This window comes from Protomyctophum bolini (genome assembly GCF_963924005.1).
Source record: "Protomyctophum bolini genome assembly, chromosome: 5".
In the NCBI taxonomy this organism is placed as follows: Eukaryota; Metazoa; Chordata; class Actinopteri; order Myctophiformes; family Myctophidae; genus Protomyctophum; species Protomyctophum bolini.
Genome location: NC_137866.1, coordinates 5,145,022 through 5,171,149, shown reverse-complemented (window position 1 = coordinate 5,171,149; position 26,128 = coordinate 5,145,022). Strand labels below are relative to the sequence as shown.

At 45.6% G+C, this 26,128-nt stretch overlaps 1 protein-coding gene across 4 annotated transcripts in view; it reads left to right on the top strand.

Annotated features, from left to right (window-relative positions):
- Positions 1 to 26,128, top strand: part of itpr3 (inositol 1,4,5-trisphosphate receptor, type 3) — a 127,997-nt gene that overhangs the window by 36,111 nt on the left and 65,758 nt on the right. For 3 of the 4 annotated variants that reach the window (XR_013964059.1, XR_013964060.1, XM_080763696.1), the window contains exons 16-40: positions 521 to 693; positions 1,433 to 1,552; positions 4,690 to 4,771; positions 5,085 to 5,200; positions 5,884 to 6,135; positions 6,906 to 7,050; positions 7,436 to 7,580; positions 8,472 to 8,674; positions 8,949 to 9,069; positions 10,291 to 10,345; positions 10,705 to 10,870; positions 11,672 to 11,836; positions 12,304 to 12,375; positions 12,633 to 12,752; positions 13,814 to 13,936; positions 14,069 to 14,092; positions 14,740 to 14,940; positions 16,452 to 16,567; positions 17,015 to 17,150; positions 17,719 to 17,844; positions 18,498 to 18,623; positions 19,446 to 19,566; positions 20,496 to 20,677; positions 21,873 to 22,021; positions 23,632 to 23,740. Coding sequence is in view for 1 of the 4 variants with exons in the window: in XM_080763696.1 (XP_080619822.1) it covers positions 521 to 693; positions 1,433 to 1,552; positions 4,690 to 4,771; positions 5,085 to 5,200; positions 5,884 to 6,135; positions 6,906 to 7,050; positions 7,436 to 7,580; positions 8,472 to 8,674; positions 8,949 to 9,069; positions 10,291 to 10,345; positions 10,705 to 10,870; positions 11,672 to 11,836; positions 12,304 to 12,375; positions 12,633 to 12,752; positions 13,814 to 13,936; positions 14,069 to 14,092; positions 14,740 to 14,940; positions 16,452 to 16,567; positions 17,015 to 17,150; positions 17,719 to 17,844; positions 18,498 to 18,623; positions 19,446 to 19,566; positions 20,496 to 20,677; positions 21,873 to 22,021; positions 23,632 to 23,740 (3,348 nt within the window). In the remaining 3 variants the exon portion in view is untranslated. The remainder of the gene's footprint in view (positions 1 to 520; positions 694 to 1,432; positions 1,553 to 4,689; positions 4,772 to 5,084; positions 5,201 to 5,883; positions 6,136 to 6,905; positions 7,051 to 7,435; positions 7,581 to 8,471; positions 8,675 to 8,948; positions 9,070 to 10,290; positions 10,346 to 10,704; positions 10,871 to 11,671; positions 11,837 to 12,303; positions 12,376 to 12,632; positions 12,753 to 13,813; positions 13,937 to 14,068; positions 14,093 to 14,739; positions 14,941 to 16,451; positions 16,568 to 17,014; positions 17,151 to 17,718; positions 17,845 to 18,497; positions 18,624 to 19,445; positions 19,567 to 20,495; positions 20,678 to 21,872; positions 22,022 to 23,631; positions 23,741 to 26,128) is intronic. The other variant, XR_013964058.1, reaches the window with a different exon arrangement.

Below are 26,128 nucleotides of genomic sequence, written 5' to 3'. Positions count from 1 at the left end.
CGGCCAAATACACATAATTGTGTATATGAAAAAGGTTGAGCACTACTGACATAGAAATATAGTTATTTAAGAAAACTGTTAGGATTTAGAAGCTATTTTTTCAGAATCGGCCTGAGGTCTAAATGGGTTAATGATAACCTAAACATAAGGCAAGTTGACCTCAAACACTAAAGAGATGACATCAAAAACCAGATGAGGATAGGAGAGAGGATGATGAGGGAAAGATGTCAAAAGAAGACGAGTTAGAAGAGTGTAAAAATGAGGTTTGTGGGGTTGAATCCCTGCAACACTTTGTCAAAGTGTCCTTGAGCAAGACAACCTTTTCTGTCTGCCTGCGTGTCTTCAGGAACACATAGCCAAGCAGTTTGGAGTGATCTATTCTGTCTGCCTGTGTGTCTCCATAGGAACACATAGCCAAGCAGTTTGGAGTGATGCATTCTGTCTGCCTGTGTGTCTCCATAGGAACACATAGCCAAGCAGTTTGGAGTGATGCATTCTGTCTGTCTGTGTGTCTCCATAGGAACACATAGCCAAGCAGTTTGGAGTGATGCAGGGTCAGATCGGCTACGACATCCTGGCTGAAGACACCATCACCGCTCTGCTGCACAACAACAGGAAGCTGCTGGAGAAACACATCACCAAGACCGAGGTGGAGACCTTCGTCCGCCTGGTCCGCAAGAACAGAGAACCCAGGTAAAACCAGTGACGGAGAACCCAGGTAAAACCAGGGACGGAGAACCCAGGTAAAACCAGGAACGGAGAACCCAGGTAAAACCAGGGACGGAGAACCCAGGTAAAACCAGGGACGGAGAACCCAGGTAAAACCAGGGACGGAGAACGCAGGTATAACCAGGGATAGAGAACCCAGGTAAAACCAGGGATAGAGAACCCAGGTAAAACCAGGGATAGAGAACCCAGGTAAACCCAAGGACGGATAACCCAGGTAAAACCAGGGATGGATAACCCAGGTAAAACCAGGGATAGAGAACCCAGGTAAAACCAAGGACGGATAACCCAGGTAAAACCAGGGATGGATAACCCAGGTAAAACCAGGGATAGAGAACCCAGGTAAAACCAGGGATAGAGAACCCAGGTAAAACCAGGGATAGAGAACCCAGGTAAACCCAAGGACGGATAACCCAGGTAAAACCAGGGATGGATAACCCAGGTAAAACCAGGGATAGAGAACCCAGGTAAAACCAAGGACGGATAACCCAGGTAAAACCAGGGATGGATAACCCAGGTAAAACCAGGGATAAGAGAGGGGCAGAGAGAAAAATGTCATGATGATAAAATATGTGCACAAAGTTTCAGACAATTGATGGCGTGTGTTTTTGTGTGTGCATTTGTGTGCATGTGTGTGTGTGTCCGTGTGTGTGTGTGTGTGTGTGTGTGTGTGTGTGTGTGTGTGTGTGCGTGTCACCCTCACCAGGTTCCTGGACTACCTGTCAGATCTGTGTGTTTCCAACAACGTCGCGATTCCTGTCACTCAGGAGCTCATCTGTAAATGTGTCCTGGACCCCAAGAACCAGGACATCCTCATTAAGACTGAGTATGTACCCTAACCCTAACCCTGAGAACCAAGACATCCTCATTAAGACTGAGTATGGACCCTAACACTGACCCTGAGAACCAAGACATCCTCATTAAGACTGAGTATGTACCCTAACACTGACCCTGAGAACCAAGACATCCTCATTAAGACCGAGTATGGACCCTAACACTGACCCTGAGAACCAAGACATCCTCATTAAGACTGAGTATGTACCCTAACACTGACCCTGAGAACCAAGACATCCTCATTAAGACTGAGTATGGACCCTAACACTGACCCTGAGAACCAAGACATCCTCATTAAGACTGAGTATGTACCCTAACACTGACCCTGAGAACCAAGACATCCTCATTAAGACTGAGTATGTACCCTAACACTGACCCTGAGAACCAAGACATCCTCATTAAGACTGAGTATGTACCCTAACACTGACCCTGAGAACCAAGACATCCTCATTAAGACTGAGTATGGACCCTAACACTGACCCTGAGAACCAAGACATCCTCATTAAGACTGAGTATGGACCCTAACACTGACCCTGAGAACCAAGACATCCTCATTAAGACTGAGTATGTACCCTAACACTGACCCTGAGAACCAAGACATCCTCATTAAGACTGAGTATGGACCCTAACACTGACCCTGAGAACCAAGACATCCTCATTAAGACTGAGTATGGACCCTAACACTGACCCTGAGAACCAAGACATCCTCATTAAGACTGAGTATGTACCCTAACCCTAACCCTGAGAACCAAGACATCCTCATTAAGACTGAGTATGGACCCTAACACTGACCCTGAGAACCAAGACATCCTCATTAAGACTGAGTATGGACCCTAACACTGACCCTGAGAACCAAGACATCCTCATTAAGACTGAGTATGTACCCTAACCCTAACCCTGAGAACCAAGACATCCTCATTAAGACTGAGTATGGACCCTAACACTGACCCTGAGAACCAAGACATCCTCATTAAGACTGAGTATGGACCCTAACACTGACCCTGAGAACCAAGACATCCTCATTAATCCCCCCAATTAATTATTGATGCCAATATTCCATATTCCTCTCCACGAGGGGGGCTCCTACCCCTCCCGCCCAACTCTCCTTGCGGACCGGTGTCGCGCCAGTAGGAGTAGGTGCAGTTATAAATATCGCTCCCTCTCTCCCCCGAATACGGGAGAGAGAGGGTTCATAGTTACTTGCGCAAGCAGAGCGCGCAAGTACTAGTTTACGCAAGTACTAGTTTACGCAAGTACTAGTTTACTAGTACTAGTACATATACTATGTATATGTACAGTATGTATAAATCCAATGGTTTTCGATGGTGATGACGTAATGACGATATGTTTTAGTGTTGGGAGGATTAAAGGTAATGCTCCTATGTAATACGCATGTAATCTGGCACCACTGCCGTATCAGGCACAAGTAGTCATTACTGAGATTTGACAGTTTGTAGCGGTCGAAAGTACTCGCGCGCTCTTGCTTGCACACTAGTAGGCCATTTATGGCCTACTAGTGTGCAACAAGCAAGTATGCACTCGACAGAGTGCAGTTCTAGTTACAATTGTGTTCATATAGAGTCTATATATCGACAAAGCCGGATGCTCGTACTGCATTGGAACAGTCTGCGGTGGTTGGCAGGCACTTTACCACTGCCCCACCCAAGAGCCTCTGAGTGATTGAGTATGAACATAGATTAGTGTTGTAGAAAGAGTGCTATTCACTCAATTGTGCTAAGAAAGCCATGTTACTTAAAAGATTAAAAGATGTATGCTGGACAGAAACATTACAGCCTGTCTCCTTCACAGCCCCCCTTCGAGTTCTCCCAGTCCCATTTGTACTCAGAACATGTGCAAATATATCTAAGAGAAGAGTCGCTCTTTGATGGGTGCCATTCCCTCCAAGTCTGCTTTTTGAAATGACGTCATATAGCAGCCACTTTTACTTTCAATGTTTCTTTACGGCAGTTAAACAAAAACATCTAGGCGCCCCTCACAAATGTTGTTGTCTAGGTGGTATAGGGGGTTCTTGGATTCAGAAGTCAGGGAAAGGGGGTACTGACTGAGGCCAGACAAGTTTGAGAAGCAGCATTTTAGAATACACAGAGCAGGGATAATCATATCGGAGACATGATGCAACCACACCTCACTACTAGTTCTCCTCCTATGCGTGTGCAAGCCGGGTAGGGCATGTCCGAACCAACCACAGCAGAGCCCTTCCTGTCTGCATGGGGACAGTGGTGGAAAAGTACTCACATGTACTTAAAGTACCAAAAGTGAAAGTACTCCTTGTGCAGATTAGAATGTCCCCTTTCAAGTTTAAACAATCTTTTGAAAATAGCAGATCTACAAGCTCACAATGCATGTCACGTACCTCGCTACGACATTGTAAGCTTGCAGATATTTCGGACATGTCAGAAATGTACAGTATATAGGGCTGCTGAAAACGGTTAGTGTATGTTTTGTAATAATAAACAAAATCTACAAAATAACTAGTAAATAAAGTTTTTGAAAAATCGTGAAACGCGGAACAAATCTTTGAATATAATATATATTTTTCGATGTCAGGCCTAAATGGGCTAGTACGTAGTAGTATTCCAGCAAAGAGAAAGTACCTCAAAGGGGTACTTACTTAGTTTCCACCCCCGCCTGAGGGTTCTATAGGTTCTGAACAATGTCTAATCAGCGGGACGTATGTCTGCCCCGTGGGCCATGAGCGCCATGCTTTGATCCATTCTGGAGAGAAACCACACACTGAGCTAGACATGACTGAGCAGGTCTGGGTGGGGAATGGACATTCACTGCTACCACACACACATACACACACACACACACACACACACACACACACACACACACACACACACACACACACACACACACACACGTGCGCGCACACATTAATGCAGTACATACAGTAGATTGACAGGCAGGCAGGAAGACAGACATACACATAGATAGATATATACAGTAGATATATAGTTAGATGGATATATTGATGGACAGGAACTAAGGAAGTCACTTTCTGTGTGTGTGTGTGTGTGTGTGTGTGTGTGTGTGTGTGTGTGTGTGTGTGTGTGTGTGTGTGTGTGTGCGTGTGTGCGTGTGTGCGTGTGTGCGTGCGTCCAGGCGCCGTGTCCCCAAAGAAGCGCAGCTTGGTGGGACTCAGGGAGAATACCTCAACTTAGACGACTATGGAGAAGAAGATGAGGTCTGTCTGTGTTCTGGATCAGTGGAACTGATGTAGTGTTACTTGAAATTGTTCTTTAGCAGTATTTGTCCTGATGTAAATCAAACGCATTATGTAACTTGCTGCTTATAAGAAATGGGAATTAAAAAAATGTTAAAAAAAGATATTGAAAGATAAATATATTTCCGTGAAGGGAAATGACCCTAACCGATGACGGATTGATAGCATTGATTGTGGAATAGTTGTCTTGCTACACAAAACTAGTCGTGTGTGTGTGTGTGTGTGTGTGTGTGTGTGTGTGTGTGTGTGTGTGTGTGTGTGTGTGTGTGTGCAGGTGTGGTTGGTGTGGACAGATAAGGCGAATGAGAAACGTGAGAAAAGCATCAGAATGCTATCCCAGGAGGCCAGACAAGGAAACGCCCACGATGAGAACGTCCTGACCTATTACAGGTATTTACACACACACACACACACACACACACACACACCGTACTGACCTATTACAGGTATTTACACACACACTGCATTTATAAGGCTAGCAGTATATTTTGCGTTACACAGTTGCAAGACACATTGTTAGGTAGCCTATGGCTTAACAAATGAACTGCGTTCCGCCAATTAGAATCCAACCGGCAACCGCTATTGGCGGACCGTTGCGTCAGATAAGCTTTATTATTTAAAAAAAGATTGGCTTGGCCTTTTCTTCTTCAGCGATCCTAGACAGGTTTCGTGCACACTGCACTGCCCTTCACTTCTTGTATACAGGCGGACTAAAAAGCTCAATAACTCTATTTATATTATATATTATATATTATATCTATACTAAATCTACAGAGCTCTCCATGGTTTTGACAAAACGCGCAATGCCCCTGTTTTCACTATTTTCACTGAGACCTTGTGATGTACAGTAGTACATATGATATTTTTCGGCCGTGACATAGCCCCTTTAAAGGTATTCATGTACATGTGTGTCCAGGTACCAGCTGAAGCTGTATGCCAGGATGTGTCTGGACAGACAGTACCATGTGTTTGTGTGTGTGTGTGTGTGTGTGTGTGTATCCAGGTACCAGCTGAAGCTGTATGCCAGGATGTGTCTGGACAGACAGACAGTACCATGTGTTTGTGTCCTCCAGGTACCAGCTGAAGCTGTATGCCAGGATGTGTCTGGACAGGCAGTATCTGGCCATAGACGAGATCTCCAAACAGCTGGACGTGGAGCTGATCTTCCTGTGCATGATGGACGAGACGCTGCCCTTTGACCTGCGGGCGTCCTTCTGCCGCCTGATGCTCCACGCCCACGTGGACCGAGACCCCCAGGAGCTGGTGACGCCCGTCAAGTTCGCCCGGCTGTGGACCGAGATACCCACCGCCATTACTATCAAAGAGTAGGCATTATCAATCAATCAATCAATCAACTTTATTTGTTCAGAGTTCAGACTCAGGGTCCAATAAACAACAACATAAAACACTACATACAGAGAAGAAACACCCCCCTAACCCATAAAAACATCAATTTTACAATAAACATTCATACCAGTGCTTCCAAAAAGCAGACCGGTACCTAGTGCTACTGAAGCCGGGGTTACACAGCAGCATAATTATACAGTTTTGAGACTCATTGAGCCTACACATAAATGTATACATTAAGTTTCTCAGTAAGGCATGAAAAGTGTATACTCCCACACTACAGAATTATAGTTACAGATTAGTTACTGTTACTGCTACTATTACTATTCCTATTACTATCAAAGAGTATGGGTTAGTTACTGTTACTGCTACTATTACTATGCCTATTACTATCAAAGAGTATGGATTAGTTACTGTTACTGCTACTATTACTATTCCTATTACTATCAAAGAGTATGGATTAGTTACTGTTACTGCTACTATTACTATTCCTATTACTATCAAAGAGTAAGACACCCTGAGGGCGAGAAGCACGTGCACACGTCCGCCTGGGTGACGGCAGACTGCTGGGCGAGCGCTGGCGCTTTGGCATGGGGGGGGGTCAGATCAACATATGGAATGAAACATATATGGAGCGTGTCTTGAGTGTACAGCAGGGTTTGATGAGGTCAGATCATGTGCATGTTGATCTCGTGCTGTGTGTGATGGTGGTGTCATTGATCATGTGATGGTGGTATTATTCCCTCAGCTACGACTCCAACATGGACGACAGTCGGGACAACAAGAAGAACCGCTTCTCCAACACCATGGCCTTCATGGAGGAATACCTGAACAACGTTCTGCACGACGAGCTGCCCTTCCACAACGAGGAGAAGAACAAGCTCACCTTTGAGGTCAGTGCCGTGTCACTGATCTGTGAGGTCACTACGGTCCCTCTATGAGGTCACTGCTGTCTCACTGCTGTGTCACTATCTGTGAGGTCACTACTGTCCCTCTATGAGGTCACTGCTGTCTCACTGCTGTGTCACTGCTGTGTCACTGATCTGTGAGGTCACTACTGTCCCTCTATGAGGTCACTACTGTCTCACTCCTGTGTCAATATATGTTAGGTCACTACTGTCCCTCTATGAGGTCACCACAGTCTACTCTTTTTGATCCTTAACTCTGTGTGTGTGCGTGTGTATGTGTGCGTTTGCGTGTGCGTGTGCATGTGTGTGTGTGTGTGCGTGTGCGTGCATGTGTGCGTGTGCGTGTGCGTGCGCGTGTGTCTCTCTGCAGGTGGTGAGTCTAGCCAGAAATCTGATCTATTTCGGTTTCTACAGTTTCTTTGAGCTGCTCAGACTGACCAGAACTCTGCTGGGCATCATCGACTGCATCCCCAACCCGTCCCACTCCACGCTCATGTTCCATGACGACGGCTCTGGTACCGTATTAGTTCTGTCTATGGTTCCTCTGGTACCGTGTTAGTACTGCCTAGATCTGTCTATGGTTCCTCTGGTACCGTGTTAGTACTGTCTATGGTTCCTCTGGTACCGTGTTAGTACTGTCTAGATCTGTCTATGGTTCCTCTGGTACCGTGTTAGTACTGTCTATGGTTCCTCTGGTACCGTATTAGTTCTGTCTATGGTTCCTCTGGTACCGTGTTAGTACTGCCTAGATCTGTCTATGGTTCCTCTGGTACCGTGTTAGTACTGTCTAGATCTGTCTATGGTTCCTCTGGTACCGTGTTAGTACTGTCTATGGTTCCTCTGGTACCGTGTTAGTACTGTCTAGATCTGTCTATGGTTCCTCTGGTACCGTGTTAGTACTGTCTATGGTTCCTCTGGTACCGTGTTAGTACTGTCTAGATCTGTCTATGGTTCCTCTGGTACCGTGTTAGTACTGTCTAGATCTGTCTATGGTTCCTCTGGTACCGTGTTAGTACTTCCTAGATCTGTCTATGGTTCCTCTGGTACCGTGTTAGTACTGTCTAGATCTGTCTATGGTTCCAGAACCTTTTAGCCATTTTAGTGTAATGGGAAGACTGTGACGATTGGGTCCAATATTTATAGTTCTTACGAATGGTTCAGGAGTGTTCACTAGTCTCCCTTTGGAATGAATAGACTCTTCTGACTGCTTCTGGTCTACCTACAGTACAGTACATCACACCACACAGATACAGGAACTAAAAACAGTTGGGTCTTGCTCTTCTAATGTTTATCTAACCCTGTTTAAATGTAGAACTCCTAACAGCACACATGAGCTACTCTTTGATGCTTGTACATTTAGCTTAATTGCAAGCATCACTCAACCTGCCTGACCCCCCCAACCCCAGGAAAGAACGTGAAGCGCTCCATCCATGGGATGGGTCAGATGATGTCCACCATGGTGCTCAACAGGAAGCCGTCCATGTTTGGCGGTGCGGGCGCCCGAGGGACGGGGGTACTGCCCGACGGACACCGGGCCAGCAAAGACAGCATAGACAACATGGACCTGACGGTGATGGACACCAAGCTGAAGATACTGGAGATCCTGCAGGTAGGAGTTACAGTATAGTTAACTACAGTAGTACTGATACTAACTAACTACTGCAGGTAGACTACCAGAGGTGTTAACTAGTACTGATACTAAGTAAACTAGTTAAAATACTGCAGATAGACTACCAGAGGAGTTAACTAGAACTGATACTAACTCTCCTCTCCTCTCCTCTCCTCTCCTCTCCTCTCCTCTCCTCTCCTCTCCTCTCCTCTCCTCTCCTCTCCTCTCCTCTCCTCTCCTCTCCTCTCCTCTCCTCTCCTCTCCTCTCCTTCAGTTTATTCTTAGCGTGCGTCTAGACTACCGTCTGTCCTTCCTGCTGTCCGTCTTCAAGAAGGAGTTTGTGGATGTTTATCCCATGGCTGATGCCGACGCCACCACTAACATGGAACATGCAGGTACACACACGCATGTCGCATACATACATAATGGACAAATAAGGAATGGCAATATTAATGCCATACTACAATATAACGGCTACTTTAGTTTCCACTGTGTGACGTTCCGTAATACCGTCCAGTCGGTTCATTCCTGTGTGCGAAACTGCGAGCCTCCGTGATCTCTCCTTACGTTTGGTGTTTGTGCCCAGAGTACGTTGGAGAAATAGAACTTTTGCTCCGTATTTCAAAGAGCCTGTGTGCATCGTGTCAATCCATTCACATGACTTTGTTAATAACAAACATGTTTTATTTACGAGTGCTATTTAAGAGTGCTCTTCAGGGAACGTTTTCGATCCTTCCGTAAAAGAAATGCATGTCCTTGTCTTGAACATTAGAGCGAATATTGCGTATGTGGACAGCTCAGTGGAAATGAGGTGTTAGGACAGATTAAAGCAGTCCTTCATGATCTCCACTGGCTCCCGTCAAACAACGAATCGACTTCAAAGTACTCCTCACCACCTACAAATCACTGCACAACCTGGATCCCCCTACCTCTCCTCACCACATACAAATCACTGCACAACCTGGCTCCCCCCACCTCTCCGATCTCCTCAAGCCACACGCCCTGTCCCGCTCCCTCAGGTCCAGCGACGCCGGCCTCCTTGAGATCCATAAAAGGATGAAACGGAAAACCTGGGGCGACATGGGCCTTCTCCGTGGCCGCCCCTACCCTCTATGGGGAGACAGGGCCTTCTCTGTGGCCCCTATACCCTCTGTGGGGCGACAGGGCCTTCTCTGTGGCCGCCCCTACCCTCTGTGGGGAGACAGGGCCTTCTCCGTGGTCGCCCCTACCCTCTGTGGGGAGACAGGGCCTTCTCCGTGGTCGCCCCTACCCTCTGTGGGGCGACAGGGCCTTCTCCGTGGCCGCCCCTACTCTCTGTGGGGCGACAGGGCCTTCTCCGTGGCCGCCCCTACCCTCTGTGGGGTGACAGGGCCTTCTCCGTGGCCGCCCCTATACCCTCTGGAACGCTCTCCCCACCCAAACACATCCGAGATGCCCCCTCCTCACTTCCCACCTTCAAATCTTTACTGAAAACCCACCTGTTCACAACCGCATTCCCAAGCTGATGTGTTTTAATTAAAACTTGTCATATGCACTGTTTTATTGGTTTTATTCTTTTAACTGTTTTTTTTCTGTGTGCTAATAAGAGTATTATTCACCGTTCTGTCCCTTCTCAGCCACCATCAACCTGCAGCACATCGGAGAGCAGGCAGAGGCCATGTTTGGAGTCGGGTAGGTCTCTTTAACGTCTGTCTGTCACTTTAACCCATTCTGACCTGAGATCAGATTAAAACAGTTCTATGTCAGTCTTTCTTCGATTTTTCAAAAATAGCAGATCTACAAGCTCATAGCGCGCCACCGAGTGGCGCGCTATGAGCTTGTAGATCTGCTATTTTTCAATAGCTATAAAGCATAACATAATGCTAACACCAAAAGGGGTTCCATTACTCGCTTTGTCGACAACAAGAGCTTGTCTTGCGACACCATCTTGTGATGGAATACAACTCAGGCTTAACTTTGTGTGTGTGTGTGTGTGTGTGTGTGTGTGTGTGTGTGTGTGTGTGCGTGTGCGTGTATGTGTGTGCGTGTAGTAAGAGTAACAGCATCCTGGAGGTGGATGACGAGGGGGGCAGAATGTTCCTTCGCGTGTTGATCCATCTCACCATGCATGACTATCCTCCCCTGGTGTCTGGAGCTCTCAACCTGCTGTACCAACACTTCAGCCAGAGGCAGGAGGTCCTGCACACCTTCAAACAGGTACGCACACAGAATCAGAATCAAACTTTATTGTCACATCACATTACAAGTAACATGGGTGAAATTCTTGTTTGTGCAGGCTCATCATTGCAGTTAAAAGAAAGAAAGTGCATAGTACATGACCAATCTACATGGTACAAAATGTATGCATAATAAAATAAAATAAATAAAGTGATGTAGCCTATGTGTATACAGAGTAGTCTCTACTAAAGGAGACCAGTCCGTTCAGTCTGTGCGGCGTCACCAATCCTAGCTCTTGTTCAGCAGTCTAATTGTGGACAAGTAGAAACTGTTCAAGACACACACACACACACACACACACACACACACACACACACACACACACACACAGTCACACACACACACACACACACACACACACACACTCACTCACTCACTCACTCACTCACTCACTCACTCACTCACTCACTCACTCACTCACTCAAAAAAAAACAACATATTTAGCCCCATGTTCGAATGCCCCCCCCCCCCCTCCTGTAAAAAAACAGCTAAAATCCCTAAAACGAAAGAAAGCAGCAAATGAAAAATAACATTAACAGTCATCTTTTAGTTTCTCTAATAACATCCTAAAACATGAACCTTGGTTGAAAAAAACTAAAGTTGTCCTTTAATTAAACCCTAACTTTCCATGGCCGAACATTCAGTGAAAATACTGTACTGACCAGATTTATTTGAATTATTATTGGCAAATTGAATTCCCTGTAGGTCCAGCGAGCTGATCTCAGGTCAGGACGTAGACAACTGCAAGCTGATCAAGTGAACAAATTGAATTCCCTGCAGGTCCAGCTGCTGATCTCAGGTCAGGACGTAGACAACTACAAGCTGATCAAGATGGACCTGGACAGACTGCGGACGCTGGTGGAGAAGTCTGAGCTCTGGGTGCAGAAGAAGAGCTCAGGAGGAGGAGACGCCAAGAAAGACAAGAAGGACAAGAAGGACAAAGAGGTGAGGAGCTGAATGAATGCATGGGGTTGCTGGTTCAAATCCCTTGGCCTGTGGTTAAAGTGTATGAGACGTAACCTGCTGTCCATGTGCCCCAGACTGTGGTTGTACTGGTCAGCTCCCAGTACAACAGTATAAGACCGTGGTTGTACTGGTCAGCTCCCAGTACAACAGTATAAGACCGTGGTTGTACTGGTCAGCTCCCAGTACAACAGTATAAGACTGTGGTTGTACTGGTCAGCTCCCAGTGCAACAGTATAAGACTGTGGTTGTACTGGTCAGCTCCCAGTACAACAGTATAAGACTGTGGTTGTACTGGTCAGCTCCCAGTACAACAGTAGAAGACTGTGGTTGTACTGGTCAGCTCCCAGTACAACAGTAGAAGACTATGTACTGTACTGTATGTACGAAAATAGTACCTTTTTTTCTCCTTCAAATGTTTATGTCGTGTTACCCTCTCTTTCCTGTAGTCGGCGCCAGAGGACACACCCAAGAAAGACAAACTGGAAAAAAGCAATGAGAACTACAAGAAAGTGAAAGAGGTCTGTCTGTCTGTCTGTCTGTCTGTCTGTCTGTCTGTCTAAATTACAAAACATATCGCAACGTATTGTGAGCTTGTAGATCTATCTAGTTTGTGTCCAGGAGAGACATCAAATTACTCTTTTGAGTGTCGACTCTGTGGGAACCACTACTGTAGTAGAAAGATAGTGTCTCTCTCTCTGATTCTGTCTGTCTCTCCCTCTCCCTCTCCCTATCTCTCTCTCTCTCTCTCTCTCTCTCTCTCCCTCTCTCTCTGTAGATCTTGGAGAGGTTGAACAAGATGTGTAGCAGCGGTGTGTGGAAGAAGCAGCAGAGGCTGTTGAAGAACATGGGAGCTCATAAGGTGATGCTGGACCTTCTGCAGGTGTCCTACGACAAGGTGACCACCTCACACACACACACACACACACAGTACCACCTTGTCCTACGACAAGGTGACCACCTCACACACACACACACACAGTACCACCTTGTCCTACGACAAGGTGACCACCTCACACACACAGTACCACCTTGTCCTACGACAAGGTGACCACCTCACACACACACAGTACCACCTTGTCCTACGACAAGGTGACCACCTCACACACACAGTACCACCTTGTCCTACGACAAGGTGACCACCTCACACACACAGTACCACCTTGTCCTACGACAAGGTGACCACCTCACACACACAGTACCACCTTGTCCTACGACAAGGTGACCACCTCACACACACACAGTACCACCTTGTCCTACGACAAGGTGACCACCTCACACACACACACAGTACCACCTTGTCCTACGACAAGGTGACCACCTCACACACACAGTACCACCTTGTCCTACGACAAGGTGACCACCTCACACACACACACAGTACCACCTTGTCCTACGACAAGGTGACCACCTCACACACACACAGTACCACCTTGTCCTACGACAAGGTGACCACCTCACACACACAGTACCACCTTGTCCTACGACAAGGTGACCACCTCACACACACAGTACCACCTTGTCCTACGACAAGGTGAGGTGACCACCACTGATAATCACCAGAGACACAAACAAGCAACCGGGTCTATGAAAACCAACCCAAAATAATCGACTAGGCCACATGTAGCCTGGGAGGCATACCATTTTCATGTGTCTGACCCGGTCGGGTAGCGGAGGATAACTTCCATCACTTTTTGCACAACCTACAGTACCTGTTTTAAACTAGTCTGGTTTGTAATCATTACCCAAAATAATTCCCAGCGATCAAGGGCATGATAACTGTAGGGCCGACTAATTTAAAAGAAAAGAGAATAAGGTCCGCACACTGGACTGAGCTCCAAACATTCATTCTGATGACCACTGTGGTGAGAAAACACTAAAAGTCCAGTGTGCAGACCTTATTACTTGTTCTCTTTTCACTGAATGAGTTTTGGTATATGGATCTTTCTGTCTCTGTAGAACGACATGAAGATGCAGGAGATCTTGCGCTACACCCACCAGTTCCTGCAGAGGTTCTGCATGGGGAACCAGGACAACCAGGTTCTGCTGCACAAGAACCTCAGCCTGTTCCTCAACCCTGGGGTAAGTATGTACAGTTGGAGAGGGTACAGCATTGTGTAGATGGAGCTGCTACAGTATGTCACATTGTGTAGATGGAGCTGCTACAGTATGTCACATTGCAAAACCCACTAATGTTCATTTGCTGTCATACAGATGCCGAGCAGTTTACACATGACGGTTAGTAGTTCTTAAGGTGTTTGTATTCCATTAGCTAGCCCTCTCTTATCGCAACAGTTCACCCATCTTGCTATGTTCGCACATTGTTGTATTTCTTCCAGTAGGTATGGGATGTTTGTTTTGGTTTGGTTGGTCATGTTTTCAAATGCACTGTATACTGGGTGTGTGTAATCTGTGGGAATACAGTATGTGTCTCTGGTTTGGTCTTTGGTCTGTGGTATAGTGGGGGACAGGTGGTTGGAAAGTTGCACCCACTGACTATAGTAACATGATCCGTGGGTGTCTATTTATGTGGGTGGATCACTGACATCTTGAGTTTGACCGGATGAAGAGCCTTGGCTATATAATACTGTATATATAATATACCTTTTGGAGCATATGAGTGTGCGGGTTCCCTTCTCTTTTCCTAAAGTGTACAGTAGCTCTGTTTCCACCACATTCTGTGTGCGGTCTGTCTTCCCTTTGGGAGCACAAGCTCTGTTCTGTGGAGGCCTTTTCTCTGTCGCAAAGGCTGTGTTCACGTGGTCCATGTTTCTCCAAGCATCCATCGTCTCATCTCTGTGTATAGCATGCATCATGAAGGCAAAACGGTCCAACACAATCCTCAATAATAACTGTCCTGTTTCTCTCTCTCTCTCTCTCTCCAGCTGATGGAGGCTGAGACTGTGCAGCATATCTTCAGTAATAACTACCAGCTGTGCAGTGAGATCTCGGAGGCCGTCCTGCAGCACTTCATCCACTGCCTGGCCACGCACGGACGCCACGTCCAGTACCTCAACTTCCTGCACACCATCATCAAGGCCGAGGGGAAGTACGTGAAGAAGTGTCAGGACATGATCATGACCGAGGTGAGGACCACGTCTCATACACTGTTGACTTGGACAGCACATTTTGTCATCTGAAATGTTTTAGTCTAGTTTTAGTCAACTAAATATCATGTGATTTTAGTCAACTAAATAATCATTTTTAACTGGAGATTGATTCCCCCCACCGTGACAAGCACTCGAGGCATTACATTTCAGAGTCCAGCACAAACATAAAATAATTACTTGTCTTTTAGTTCCTCTTCTCCACTAATCCCTCCATAACATTTTAGTCTACCGGTAGTTTGTATTTGTTGACTAAATGCCTCAAGGATCCCTGGAGGTCCCCAGACCCTACTTTGAAAACCAGTGTACTATAGAGCGCCCCCTACCAGGGCCCAGGAAATGATTCTCCGTTCATTTTCCTCATAGACATTTCAAAAAGTATTTATTTAACCCATTGACGCCTGGTGCAACGTATACGTTGTTCTACCCTTGATGCCGGCCGTGCTCTCTGTGTCTCATCAGCTATTGCTATACATGTAGCAACATAACTATTTAAAAAAAAAAACATCAGAATTTGAAGGTTTTCAGAAACCTTAGGTCAGGCCCTAGAAGGCGTTCCCAGATTCGGCCTCAGGCATCAATGGGTTAAAGCCCTTTTAAGCCTCGTACAAAGCCAACTGGAGTTGTGAGAAATCGTGACAACAAACACAATTTTTCGGGCCGAACAAATAATTAGTTTGGTCCAAAATATTGTGTTTATTGTCATGATTTGTCACGACTCGAGTTGGCTTTGTACGACGCTTAAAAGGTCTTTAAATAAATACTTTTTGAAATGTCTATGGGAAAAATACATTGGGAATTATTTCCTGGGCCTGGCGTCGTTATGAAAGGGGGTGGGACTGCGACGCTCTATACAGTATCCAATATACAGTATCCACATTTTCACCCACTGTCCGTCCTGGCTATGGGACCATGACCATGACAGATCTCATAGTCCAGGCTGAAGATGATGATACAAAAAATAAATCACACTTGTGTGAAGTGAGGGGCACCCACTGTATTTATATCTGCCACATGGCGTCTTACGTTGCCATTTAGTACCCTAAACAAAAAATAAAGTCCATAGTCCATAGGCTGGCAAACGATTTACGTCATAATTGCTCTAGACAAACATTAAAAAGTCTCTAGACTTGCCTACCACATGACGTATTCTTCAAAAGTTATCCATTTCACAGGGCTAGGGCCCTCAAAAATAAATAAACGTGTGAAAAATCGCCTGCTCCCTGGCAATGCTCAATGCCCGTACAATGTGAGATTGAGAAAAATGAAGGGAAAACAAGTGCAACACTGTCATGTGAGGGAATATAAATTAAGCTTAACTTTTTACATCTGTCTTACATCTTTTTACGTCTGTCTGTCATTGTGTGTGTGTGTGTGTGTGTGTGTGTGTGTGTGTGTGTGTGTGTGTGTGTGTGTGTGTGTGTGTGTGTGTGTGTGTGTGTGTGTGTGTGTGTGTGTGTGTGTGTGTGTGTGTGTGTGTGCGCGTGCAGCTGACTAATTCAGGAGAGGATGTGGTCGTGTTCTACAACGACAAGACGTCCTTTGTGGTGATGTTGGAGCTGATGGCAGAGAGCAGAGAGGGAATCACAGAGAACAGCCCTCTCAGGTACCCATTTACATGTTGTGGTTCTGTTCTGTTCTGTTCTGTTCTGTTCTGTTCTGTTCTGTTCTGTTCTGTTCTGTTCTGTTCTGTTCTGTTCTGTTCTGTTCTGTTCTGTTCTGTTCTGTTCTGTTCTGTTCTGTAAACCAGTGGTTCTCAACCCCCCCCCCCCAAAATAATCCTTTTTTATCTGGAGAACCCCCACCCTGACAAACACTTGAAGGCATTACAAATACATTCAAGTTCCACTCGATTCCTCGTTGACGTAAGCTCAGCTGGCAGTGACTCGTCTCGTAGTAACCACGAAACATTAAATAAAATAAAATATAAAAAACTTAATTAACATTCAGTTTCTGTTGTGCGACGGGCAGCTGCCCCCCCGCCGCCACCTACCGAGAAATGTAGTCTCTGGGTTGTTTGACTCGTTTTTTAACCCCCTGGTGGTGTGTGCAGGTATCACATCTCTCTGGTGGAGCTGCTGGCTGCATGCGCTGAAGGGAAGAACGTTTACACGGAGATCAAATGCACCTCTCTGCTGCCCCTAGAGGACGTGGTCAGAGTGGTGACGCACGAGGACTGCATCACTGAGGTACAGTACGCATTGTGTGTGTGTGTGTGTGTGTGTGTGTGTACAGTAGGCTATATGTGCGTGTGTGCATTTCTGCTGTCCGTCTGTGTTGGTGAAGGTAGCTTTGCACAGTGTTGTTAAAGGAGCATTTCACAATTTTTTTTAGTGGTGCAACCACTCCAAGGAACAGCAATGTCCTAACCTATGTGTGTGACTAGTACCAGTAGGGGCAAAAGTGGCGCTGTTGTGCCAGAAACAGAGAGATAGTGCTGCACTGTTGCCTGCTAATGCGAGACAGAGAGAGAGAGAGAGAGAGAGAGAGGGGAGTTGCACCAGTCAGTTCACACGGGTGTGATTTTTTTCACCTCTTTTCAACCTTATCTTCATTATTGGTCATAAAATGGCACTATTTCTATTTATTTCTACCTCTCATTAGTGGGCTGTGTGGACAGTTCAGTGTTTCGGGGGAGGTTTCACACGGTTATAGATACTGTCTTATAACCCATTTTGACCTGAGAAAAGACCTTACAAATGTCTTCTAAATCAGGACAGTTTTCTGAAAAACCCATGTTTCTGTGTCTCTGTGCAGGTGAAGGTAGCCTACGTGAACTTTGTGAACCATTGCTACGTGGACACGGAGGTGGAGATGAAGGAGATTTACACGTCCAACCACATCTGGAAGCTGTTTGAAGACTTCACCGTGGACATGGCCAGGGTGTGCACCGATCCATCAATCAATCACCTCATCAAATCATTATTGATTGAGCTAATGGGTGTATAATGTCTCCTCGTGTGCCCCTAGGTGTGCACCAACAGAGCTAATGGGTGTTTAATGTCTCCCTGTGAGCCCCTAGGCGTGCACCGACAGAGCTAATGGGTGTATAATGTCTCCCCGTGTGCCCTAGGAGTGCACCGACAGAACTAATGGGTGTATAATGTCTCCCCGTGTGCCCTATAGGTGTGCACCAACGGAGCTAATGGGTGTATAATGTCTCCCTGTGAGCCCCTAGGCGTGCACCGACAGAGCTAATGGGTGTATAATGTCTCCCTGTGTGCCCTATAGGCGTGCACCAACAGAGCTAATGGGTGTATAATGTCTCCCCGTGTGCCCTATAGGTGTGCACCAACAGAGCTAATGGGTGTATAATGTCTCCCTGTGAGACCCTAGGCGTGCACCAACAGAGCTAATGGGTGTATAATGTCTCCCCGTGTGCCCTATAGGCGTGCACCAACAGAGCTAATGGGTGTATAATGTCTCCCCGTGTGCCCCTAGGCGTGCACCAACAGAGCTAATGGGTGTATAATGTCTCCCTGTGAGCCCCTAGGCGTGCACCGACAGAGCTAATGGGTGTATAATGTCTCCTCTAGGTGTGCACCAACAGGGAGAACCGCCTGACGGACGCCGTGCTAGAGAAGTACATCATCAGCGTCGTGTTTGACACCATCACCGCTTTCTTCAGCTCTCCATTCTCGGAGAACAGCACCTCACTTCAGGTTCACATCAACGTTTCGTCTTTACAGTCGCGTATCCTAATGTAAATAGCGTGTTTCTTAGCAGAAAAGGAAATAAAATGTAAAGATATTTTTTAATATATTTTCGTGAACGGAAATGGCAGCTTCCCTTACTTGGATTTCGGGAGGTGTAGTTCAGTTCCAGACTCTATAGCATTCAGGAGGTGTAGTTCAGTTCCAGACTCTATAGCATTCAGGAGGTGTAGTTCAGTTCCAGACTCTATAGCATTCAGGAGGTGTAGTTCAGTTCCAGACTCTATAGCATTCAGGAGGTGTAGTTCAGTTCCAGACTCTATAGCATTCAGGAGGTGTAGTTCAGTTCCAGACTCTATAGCATTCAGGAGGTGTAGTTCAGTTCCAGACTCTATAGCATTCGGAGATTGTGGAATAGTTGTCTGGCTATGCGAGACTAGTCTCTGTCTCTTGTGTCTGTCTTGTCTGTCTGTCTTCTGGTCTCCTAAAGGGGCAACGACCTACAGTACAGTACAGTACAGTACAGTACAGTACAGTACAGTACAGTACAGTACAGTACAGTACAGTACAGTACAGTACAGTACAGTACAGTACAGTACAGTACAGGTACAGTACAGTACATCACACAGATACAGGAACTAAAAGAAGTCTGTCTTGCTCTTCTATTGATTATCTAACCCTGTCTATATATTATGTAGAACTCCTAACGGCACACATCGACTGAGCTACTCTTTGATACTTATACATTTTTAGCTTAATTGTAAGCAACAAATAAACATGTCCCTCTCTCTCTCTCTCTCTCTCTCTCTCTCTCTCTCTCTGTGTCCATAGACTCATCACAACATCATGACTCAGTTGTTACAGTCCAGTGTCAGACTGTTGGACAGTCAATGGTTGCCACAGCAACACAAAGGCATCGTGGAGACCTGCATTAGAACACTGGCTGTGACTGGTACACACACACACACACACACACACACACACACACACACACACACACACACACACACACACACACACAAATGTGTTAAGTTTGACTGTTGTCAGTGCTAACAACTGTTCACAGCAACACCGGACAGACTGGAGTCTGTCATTCCCTCTCGCTCTGTCATGTCCTCGTATTACTAGTTTATTTTGAATATTGTCCTGCTAATTTGTCCAGTGCATAGCCTACTACTGCAGGCCTGGTTGACTAGATTTAGAAGATATTTTGATGCTCTTGCTACTGAAATGATGGATTATTTATATGGAGAAATCCCGTCATTTAACCCATTTTGGGCGGGCACCCCTTTTGGTGTTAGCATCATGCTATGCTTTAGCTATTGAAAAATAGCAGATCTACAAGCTCATAGCGCGCCACCGAGTGGCGCGCTACGAGCTTGTAGGTCTGCTATTTTTGAACAAATCGAAGAGCGACTGACATTTTTAGAATCTGATCTCAGGTCAGAATGGGTTAATCAGACCAGTGTGTGTCCAGTGGAAACCTCGTATGAATCTGATCTCAGGTCAGAATGGGTTAACATGCATCTCTATGGGGAGAGGGACAGCTTGCCCTGTCTCTTCGCTGCTTAACGTGCCTATTGGACAAGGACGGGTTGGGGAGGGTCTTAGCGAAGGGCTAATTCCATAGACATGGCTGCCACTCTGTTTGTTAAAAGCCCATTTTGGGCGGGAACCCCTTTGGGTGTTAGCATTACGTTATGCTTTAGCTATTGAAAAATAGCAGATCTACAAGCTCATAGCGCGCCACAATGGGTTAAACGTGCTCTAAACAAACAGATTTTTTTTAATTGAAAGGCAGCTCTACACTCATGCACACATGCACGCTTACTTAGTCCAACACAATCCTCAATAATATCCTCTCTCTCCCTCCCTCCCTAGCTAAGAGTCGTAGTATCTCTGTACCATTGGACCTGGAGGCTCAGATCACCACCATGCTCTCTACATCAGCTCTCAACTCTCTGTCTCGCTCCAACCCAAACTACAAGTCCTCCACCCGCGCCTCCCGCTCCACAGCTCCCAGCAACCCCTGGGACTACAAGAACATCATAGAGAAACTGCAGGTATAGGACTACAATTACATCACAGATTGATAAATAGAACTACAGTACAGCTCCCCCTGGTACTACAAGAACGTCACATACAGTACCATTATCAAATCAAATCAAATAAAACTCTATTTGTATAGCGCATTTACATCGACCAAGGTCGAACCTAAGCGCTTCACTTTTGCAAAGCATAATGACAAACACAAGCAAACAGAAAAGGGGATAAAATAAAGCAATAATTTCAAAGAGAGCAAAAGGAAAGCAAGAACCGCCATCTCCGGGTTTACGCACACACAGGTGCATGGTCTTTAGGAGACTGGAATTAGGTTGGACTTGGACCCATTCCTCACAAGCCACAGCTTGGGAGGCACACCATTTTCGGGTTTATTGCGTATGGTAACGTCTTGCTGTAGTCACTGGTTTGTAGTTATCAGGCCGGAATCAGTATTACCTCATGATCAAGGGCATCATAATGTTGTTTGGTTATTATCCATCTTTTATTCCAAATCATAACAACTGGCAGGACTAAAAACAAACAGGGGGAGGGGGGGGGCAAAACAAAGCGACACGGAAAACCTGGAATTAGAGTTTCTTTTGTTTTTCACCCGGTCAAGACCGGATCCCACGGGCGATTTAGGAACACAGACACCAGGTTTTCCTCCGAGTTGGAAAGTCTGGTGACGCGAGGTTACAAGACACACAATCTTCCCAACATTCTGACACTAAAATGACTTTTTTCCGAGACAAATTAGGAGAAAAATCACCTTTCTCTGTCCCAGTGAGATCTGCCGTCAGACGGCTCTCACTTAGGCGATATTTCTGTACCATATTTCACCTCTAGTGCCAAAAATCCACCAGCTTTGTTTGTGTGTGCTTGTGTGTGTGTGTGTGTGTGAGTGTGAGTGTGAGTGTGAGTGTGAGTGTGTGTGTGTGTGTGTGTGTGTGTGTGTGTGTGTGTGTGTGTGTGAGTGTGAGTGTGAGTGTGTGTGCGCGTGTGTTCGGCTATTTTCAGCATGCAACCAATCTGCCATTACGACGTCACCATGGCCTGCCGAAATACATTTTAGTCGACAAAATCAACTGTAGATTTAGTCAACTAAAATCTTATCATATTTAGTAGATTAAAACCAGACTCACTAAAACACTAAAACATTTCAGATGACTAAAATATGACTAAAACTAAATGATGTGTGTGTGTGTGTGTGTGTAGGACATCATTAACACTCTGGAGGAGAGGTTAAAGCCGTTGGTGGACGCTGAGCTGTCGGTGCTGGTGGACGTTCTCCACCAACCAGAGCTCCTCTTCCTGGAGGGAACCGACGCCAGGCAGAGATGTGAATCTGGAGGATTCATCTCCAAGTAGGTCACAGTAGGACACCACTCAGTGCTTCTCAACCTCTGGAGAACCTCTTTCTTTCTTTCTTTCTTTCTTTCTTTCTTGACGTCTCAAAAGCCCTTAACCCATTTAGACCTGACATCGAAGTCTTCTGAAAGAATATATATTCAAAGAATTGTGCAGCATTTTTCAAAAATAGCAAACCTACAAGCTCGTAGCGCGCCACCGAGTGGCGCGCTACGAGCTTGTAGTACCTGCTATTTTCCAATAGCTAAAGTGTAACGTAATGCTTAGTTAAAACACCAAAAGGGATTCCCGCCCAGAATGGGTTTTAAATGATCACTTCACTGTCATCTGCAACGAGTCCTGCAACGGATCGGGTACCCACGGATACCCGACGGGTACCCACATTTGACGTAGGTGAAAAGCATACCTTTAGAAGTCCACTGGGACGGGACGGGCAGTACTGGACTAAACTATATTTCACATGTATAGCTAGATAGATAGAGATAGATTTCTTTATTTTTGTGTCATGCACCAAAGGCGCCCAGCCCACATGGACTTACAGGACACACCATAACATTGCTTCAATATTGCATTGTGTACAATAAACAGATTTGTTTTGTTGATATTTGATTTTTTTTTTTTCTTTTTACACAAACAAAACATTCTGCCTTCTTTCCCACGCCCTGCATAAAAAGTCTGCCAAAGCAAAAATACCTTTCCTAAAACAAAATTTCAGTTTTTCATAGTCTTAATTCTTCATATAATGGGCAGTAAAACAAAAAAATAATTTCATTTTCAATTTCTTTTAAATCACACACTAGACAGACTCTGTCCTCCTCAGGAGTACCAATGAATCTACCCGTTTCTAAAGCTAATGGTAAGGTCCCAGAATGCAGCTGTGCACAAAAAGATCTCTGACTTTTGGATATATTTTGTGTATAGTACTTATACTAATATAAACATAAGATATAACATATTAAGTACACCTTGTATATTAAGTATTATGTCTGAAAAAACAAATGTAAACCAACATTTTGTTTACTTTTTGTTCTATTTCTTTTTCCTTTTCTGTTTTTAGTAATATTTCTACGGTAACTTGATATTACTTTTTCATTTGTGCTTTTCATATAATGCTACTGTGATATTTTATCATAGACTACTATTATTATAAAAAATATATATATATATGTAAAAAAGGTGGGCAAAATAAGCTTTATGCTTCAGCCCATACCTTTTCGGCTAAAATAGTCACTGTGTTGACTAATCAATGTAAATTAAGCAATGTAAATTGCTTAACAACCATTTTGTTTTTGTTTTTTTAAATGACCGAAATAAAGATTCAAACTCAACTCAACTCAAAAACTAAAGTACCGGTATACCGTTATAAGTTCACTGGGACGGGCAGTACTGAACCAAACGAGTAACACTTTATTTTGATGCCAATACTTTTGTGTGTGTGTGTGTGTGTGTGTGTGTGTGTGTGTGTGTGTGTGTGTGTGTGTGTGTGTGTGTGTGTGTGTGTGTGTGTGAGTGTGAGTGTGAGTGTGTGTGTGTGTGAGTGTGTGTGTGCCTGTGTGCCTGTGCACGTGCATGCATGACTGCCTTTGACTCTGTGGTGTTCTCATAGGTTGATCCAGCACACACAAGCGTTGATGACATCAGAGGAGAAGTTGTGCATCAAAGTCCTGCAAACTCTTCAGAAGATGCTGATCCGAACGCTGGACTTTGATGAGAAGGTTGGTCAATATTAACTCTACATAATACTTGATGAGAAGGTTATTAACTACATAATACTATTGTAGCGAGTACTTCTTCCCAACAATTACCCTATAGGGGACACGGGGAGAACATGCAAACTCCACACAGAAAGGCCCTTTCGCCAACCCCGCCTTGTGACCGAAAGTGATTTTTGAAAGTGAAATATTCCTTTAATAGCCTATAGATTAGACATTACTAGAATTTCGCCCCCCTTCGGGGGGCTCAATCCTAGTGTCGTTGCAGCGCAATATGGGAAGAAGGAAATTGCGGGAATTGACAGACTCCACTTCATGTTTCAGCTGTGGTTTTAAACTCAGTAGTGTGCCCTGCACACAGCGCACACTCGCAATTGCAGCTGGAGGGCGACGCGACACACACACACACACACACACACACACACACACACACACACACACACACACACACACACACACACACACACACACACACACACACACAGAGCGATGTGTGGATAAATCACTGAGATTTGGGAAATGTGTTCAGAAGTACAACGATTAAGCACGCACAGGCAAATGTCAGAAGCATCTGTTTCGGTTTCCAAACAGGAAGTTGTAAATGTGCTTATTAGACGGAGGCAGCGTGATGCTGGCATCTATTGTGATGCCAGCATCACCACATTTCACATAGAAATATAAGCACCCATTTACTCGCTTAGCGGAGACTGTGGGGTGGTAGAGGACATCTCCCCGGACGCGTGGGTATGTCCAGATAGTTGCCTCGCGGAGGCCTCTTTGTCCAGTGTCCATTCTGGGTCTGGAAACGGCACTTTTTTGAGTGTTGACCCCAATAGAAGGTCTGCTGGTCTGAATTTTACACCTCTCCCGCTTAGCGGAGACTGTGGGGTGGTAGAGGACATCTCCCCGGACGCGTGGGTATGTCCAGATAGTTGCCTCGCGGAGCCGTCTTTTGTCCAGTGTCCAGTCTGTGTCCGGAAACGGTAATTTATTTTGCATTGACCCCAGTAGAAGCTCTGCTGCTCTGAATTTTACACCTCTCTCGCTTAGCGGAGACTGTGGGGTGGTAGAGGACATCTCCCCGGACGCGTGGGTATGTCCAGATAGTTGCCTCGCGGAGGCCTCTTTGTCCAGTGTCCATTCTGGGTCTGGAAACGGCACTTTTTTGAGTGTTGACCCCAATAGAAGGTCTGCTGCTCTGAATTTTACACCTCTCCCGCTTAGCGGAGACTGTGGGGTGGTAGAGGACATCTCCCCGGACGCGTGGGTATGTCCAGATAGTTGCCTCGCGGAGGCCTCTTTGTCCAGTGTCCATTCTGGGTCCGGAAACGGTACATTTTTTTGCATTGACCCCAGTAGAAGCTCTGCTGCTGTGAATTTTACACCTCTCCCGCTTAGCGGAGACTGTGGGGTGGTAGAGGACATCTTCCCAAACGCGTGGGTATGTCCAGATAGTTGCCTGGCGGAGCCGTCTTTTGTCCAGTGTCCACTTTATAAAGTCCATGCACTCCAGTGAATAGCATTTATCCATTTAGATAACTTTTTTATGTTATTTAATTACTTATTTTTACACAGAAACATAATGTGTGTCTTTACAATAACTGTAATGTAATAATAATACTAATAATGTAATGTAAAAATTATTTAATTAACGAATTAAATAATCTTATTTTATTCTGAAAGCAACCGGATGTCTTAAATCTGCTAGCTGTCAGACCGGAAGTTCTAAATTTGCTCATAAGACGGAGCCTTAGACGGAGCCAACTCGCAGGCAGTGCGAGAGGCTGGTTACAGGATTCTAAGGTCAGCCGTTTTGGTGTGACACACACGGCTTCCACATTTAGCTTCATACTGGGTGAAAGTGTCCTTCCAAAAATTATTATTTCGCTCGAAATTCTTATTCACAATGACATCGAGTTGAGGTGTTTGTGTTTTAGGGTAATTGTTGCATAAGCGCTATTTCGCACTATTTCTCCCTCCCCTCCCCTGTGTCTGAAGCAGCTAGCATGGAAGCTATATGGATTATGGAAGCTTTCCCTCCGATTGCACACAACCATGCCGTTATTCACGCGTCCATCCGATTGCTTTTAATGTAAATGTCCCATCCACTGAGCAATAGCGATATAAGCGCCTTATTCATTCATTCGATTCATTTGGGTGTGGGGCTGTGCAGTGCTGTGGGCAGCCTTTCTGACGGAGGCTCGGAGCTGCTGCTGCTGACGCTGTTCGAGTCGCATGGAGCAGTATAGAGTAGGCGTGGCGCAGCATTAGAAGGGCGCAGCAAATGCACGACATTGAGGGGTAGAAACCATCCCGGTCGCGTGGTTCATCTAACGCGTGTGTCACTGTGAAGGACTGGCCCCAATAAGTGAACGTAGTTGGCGTAGTAGA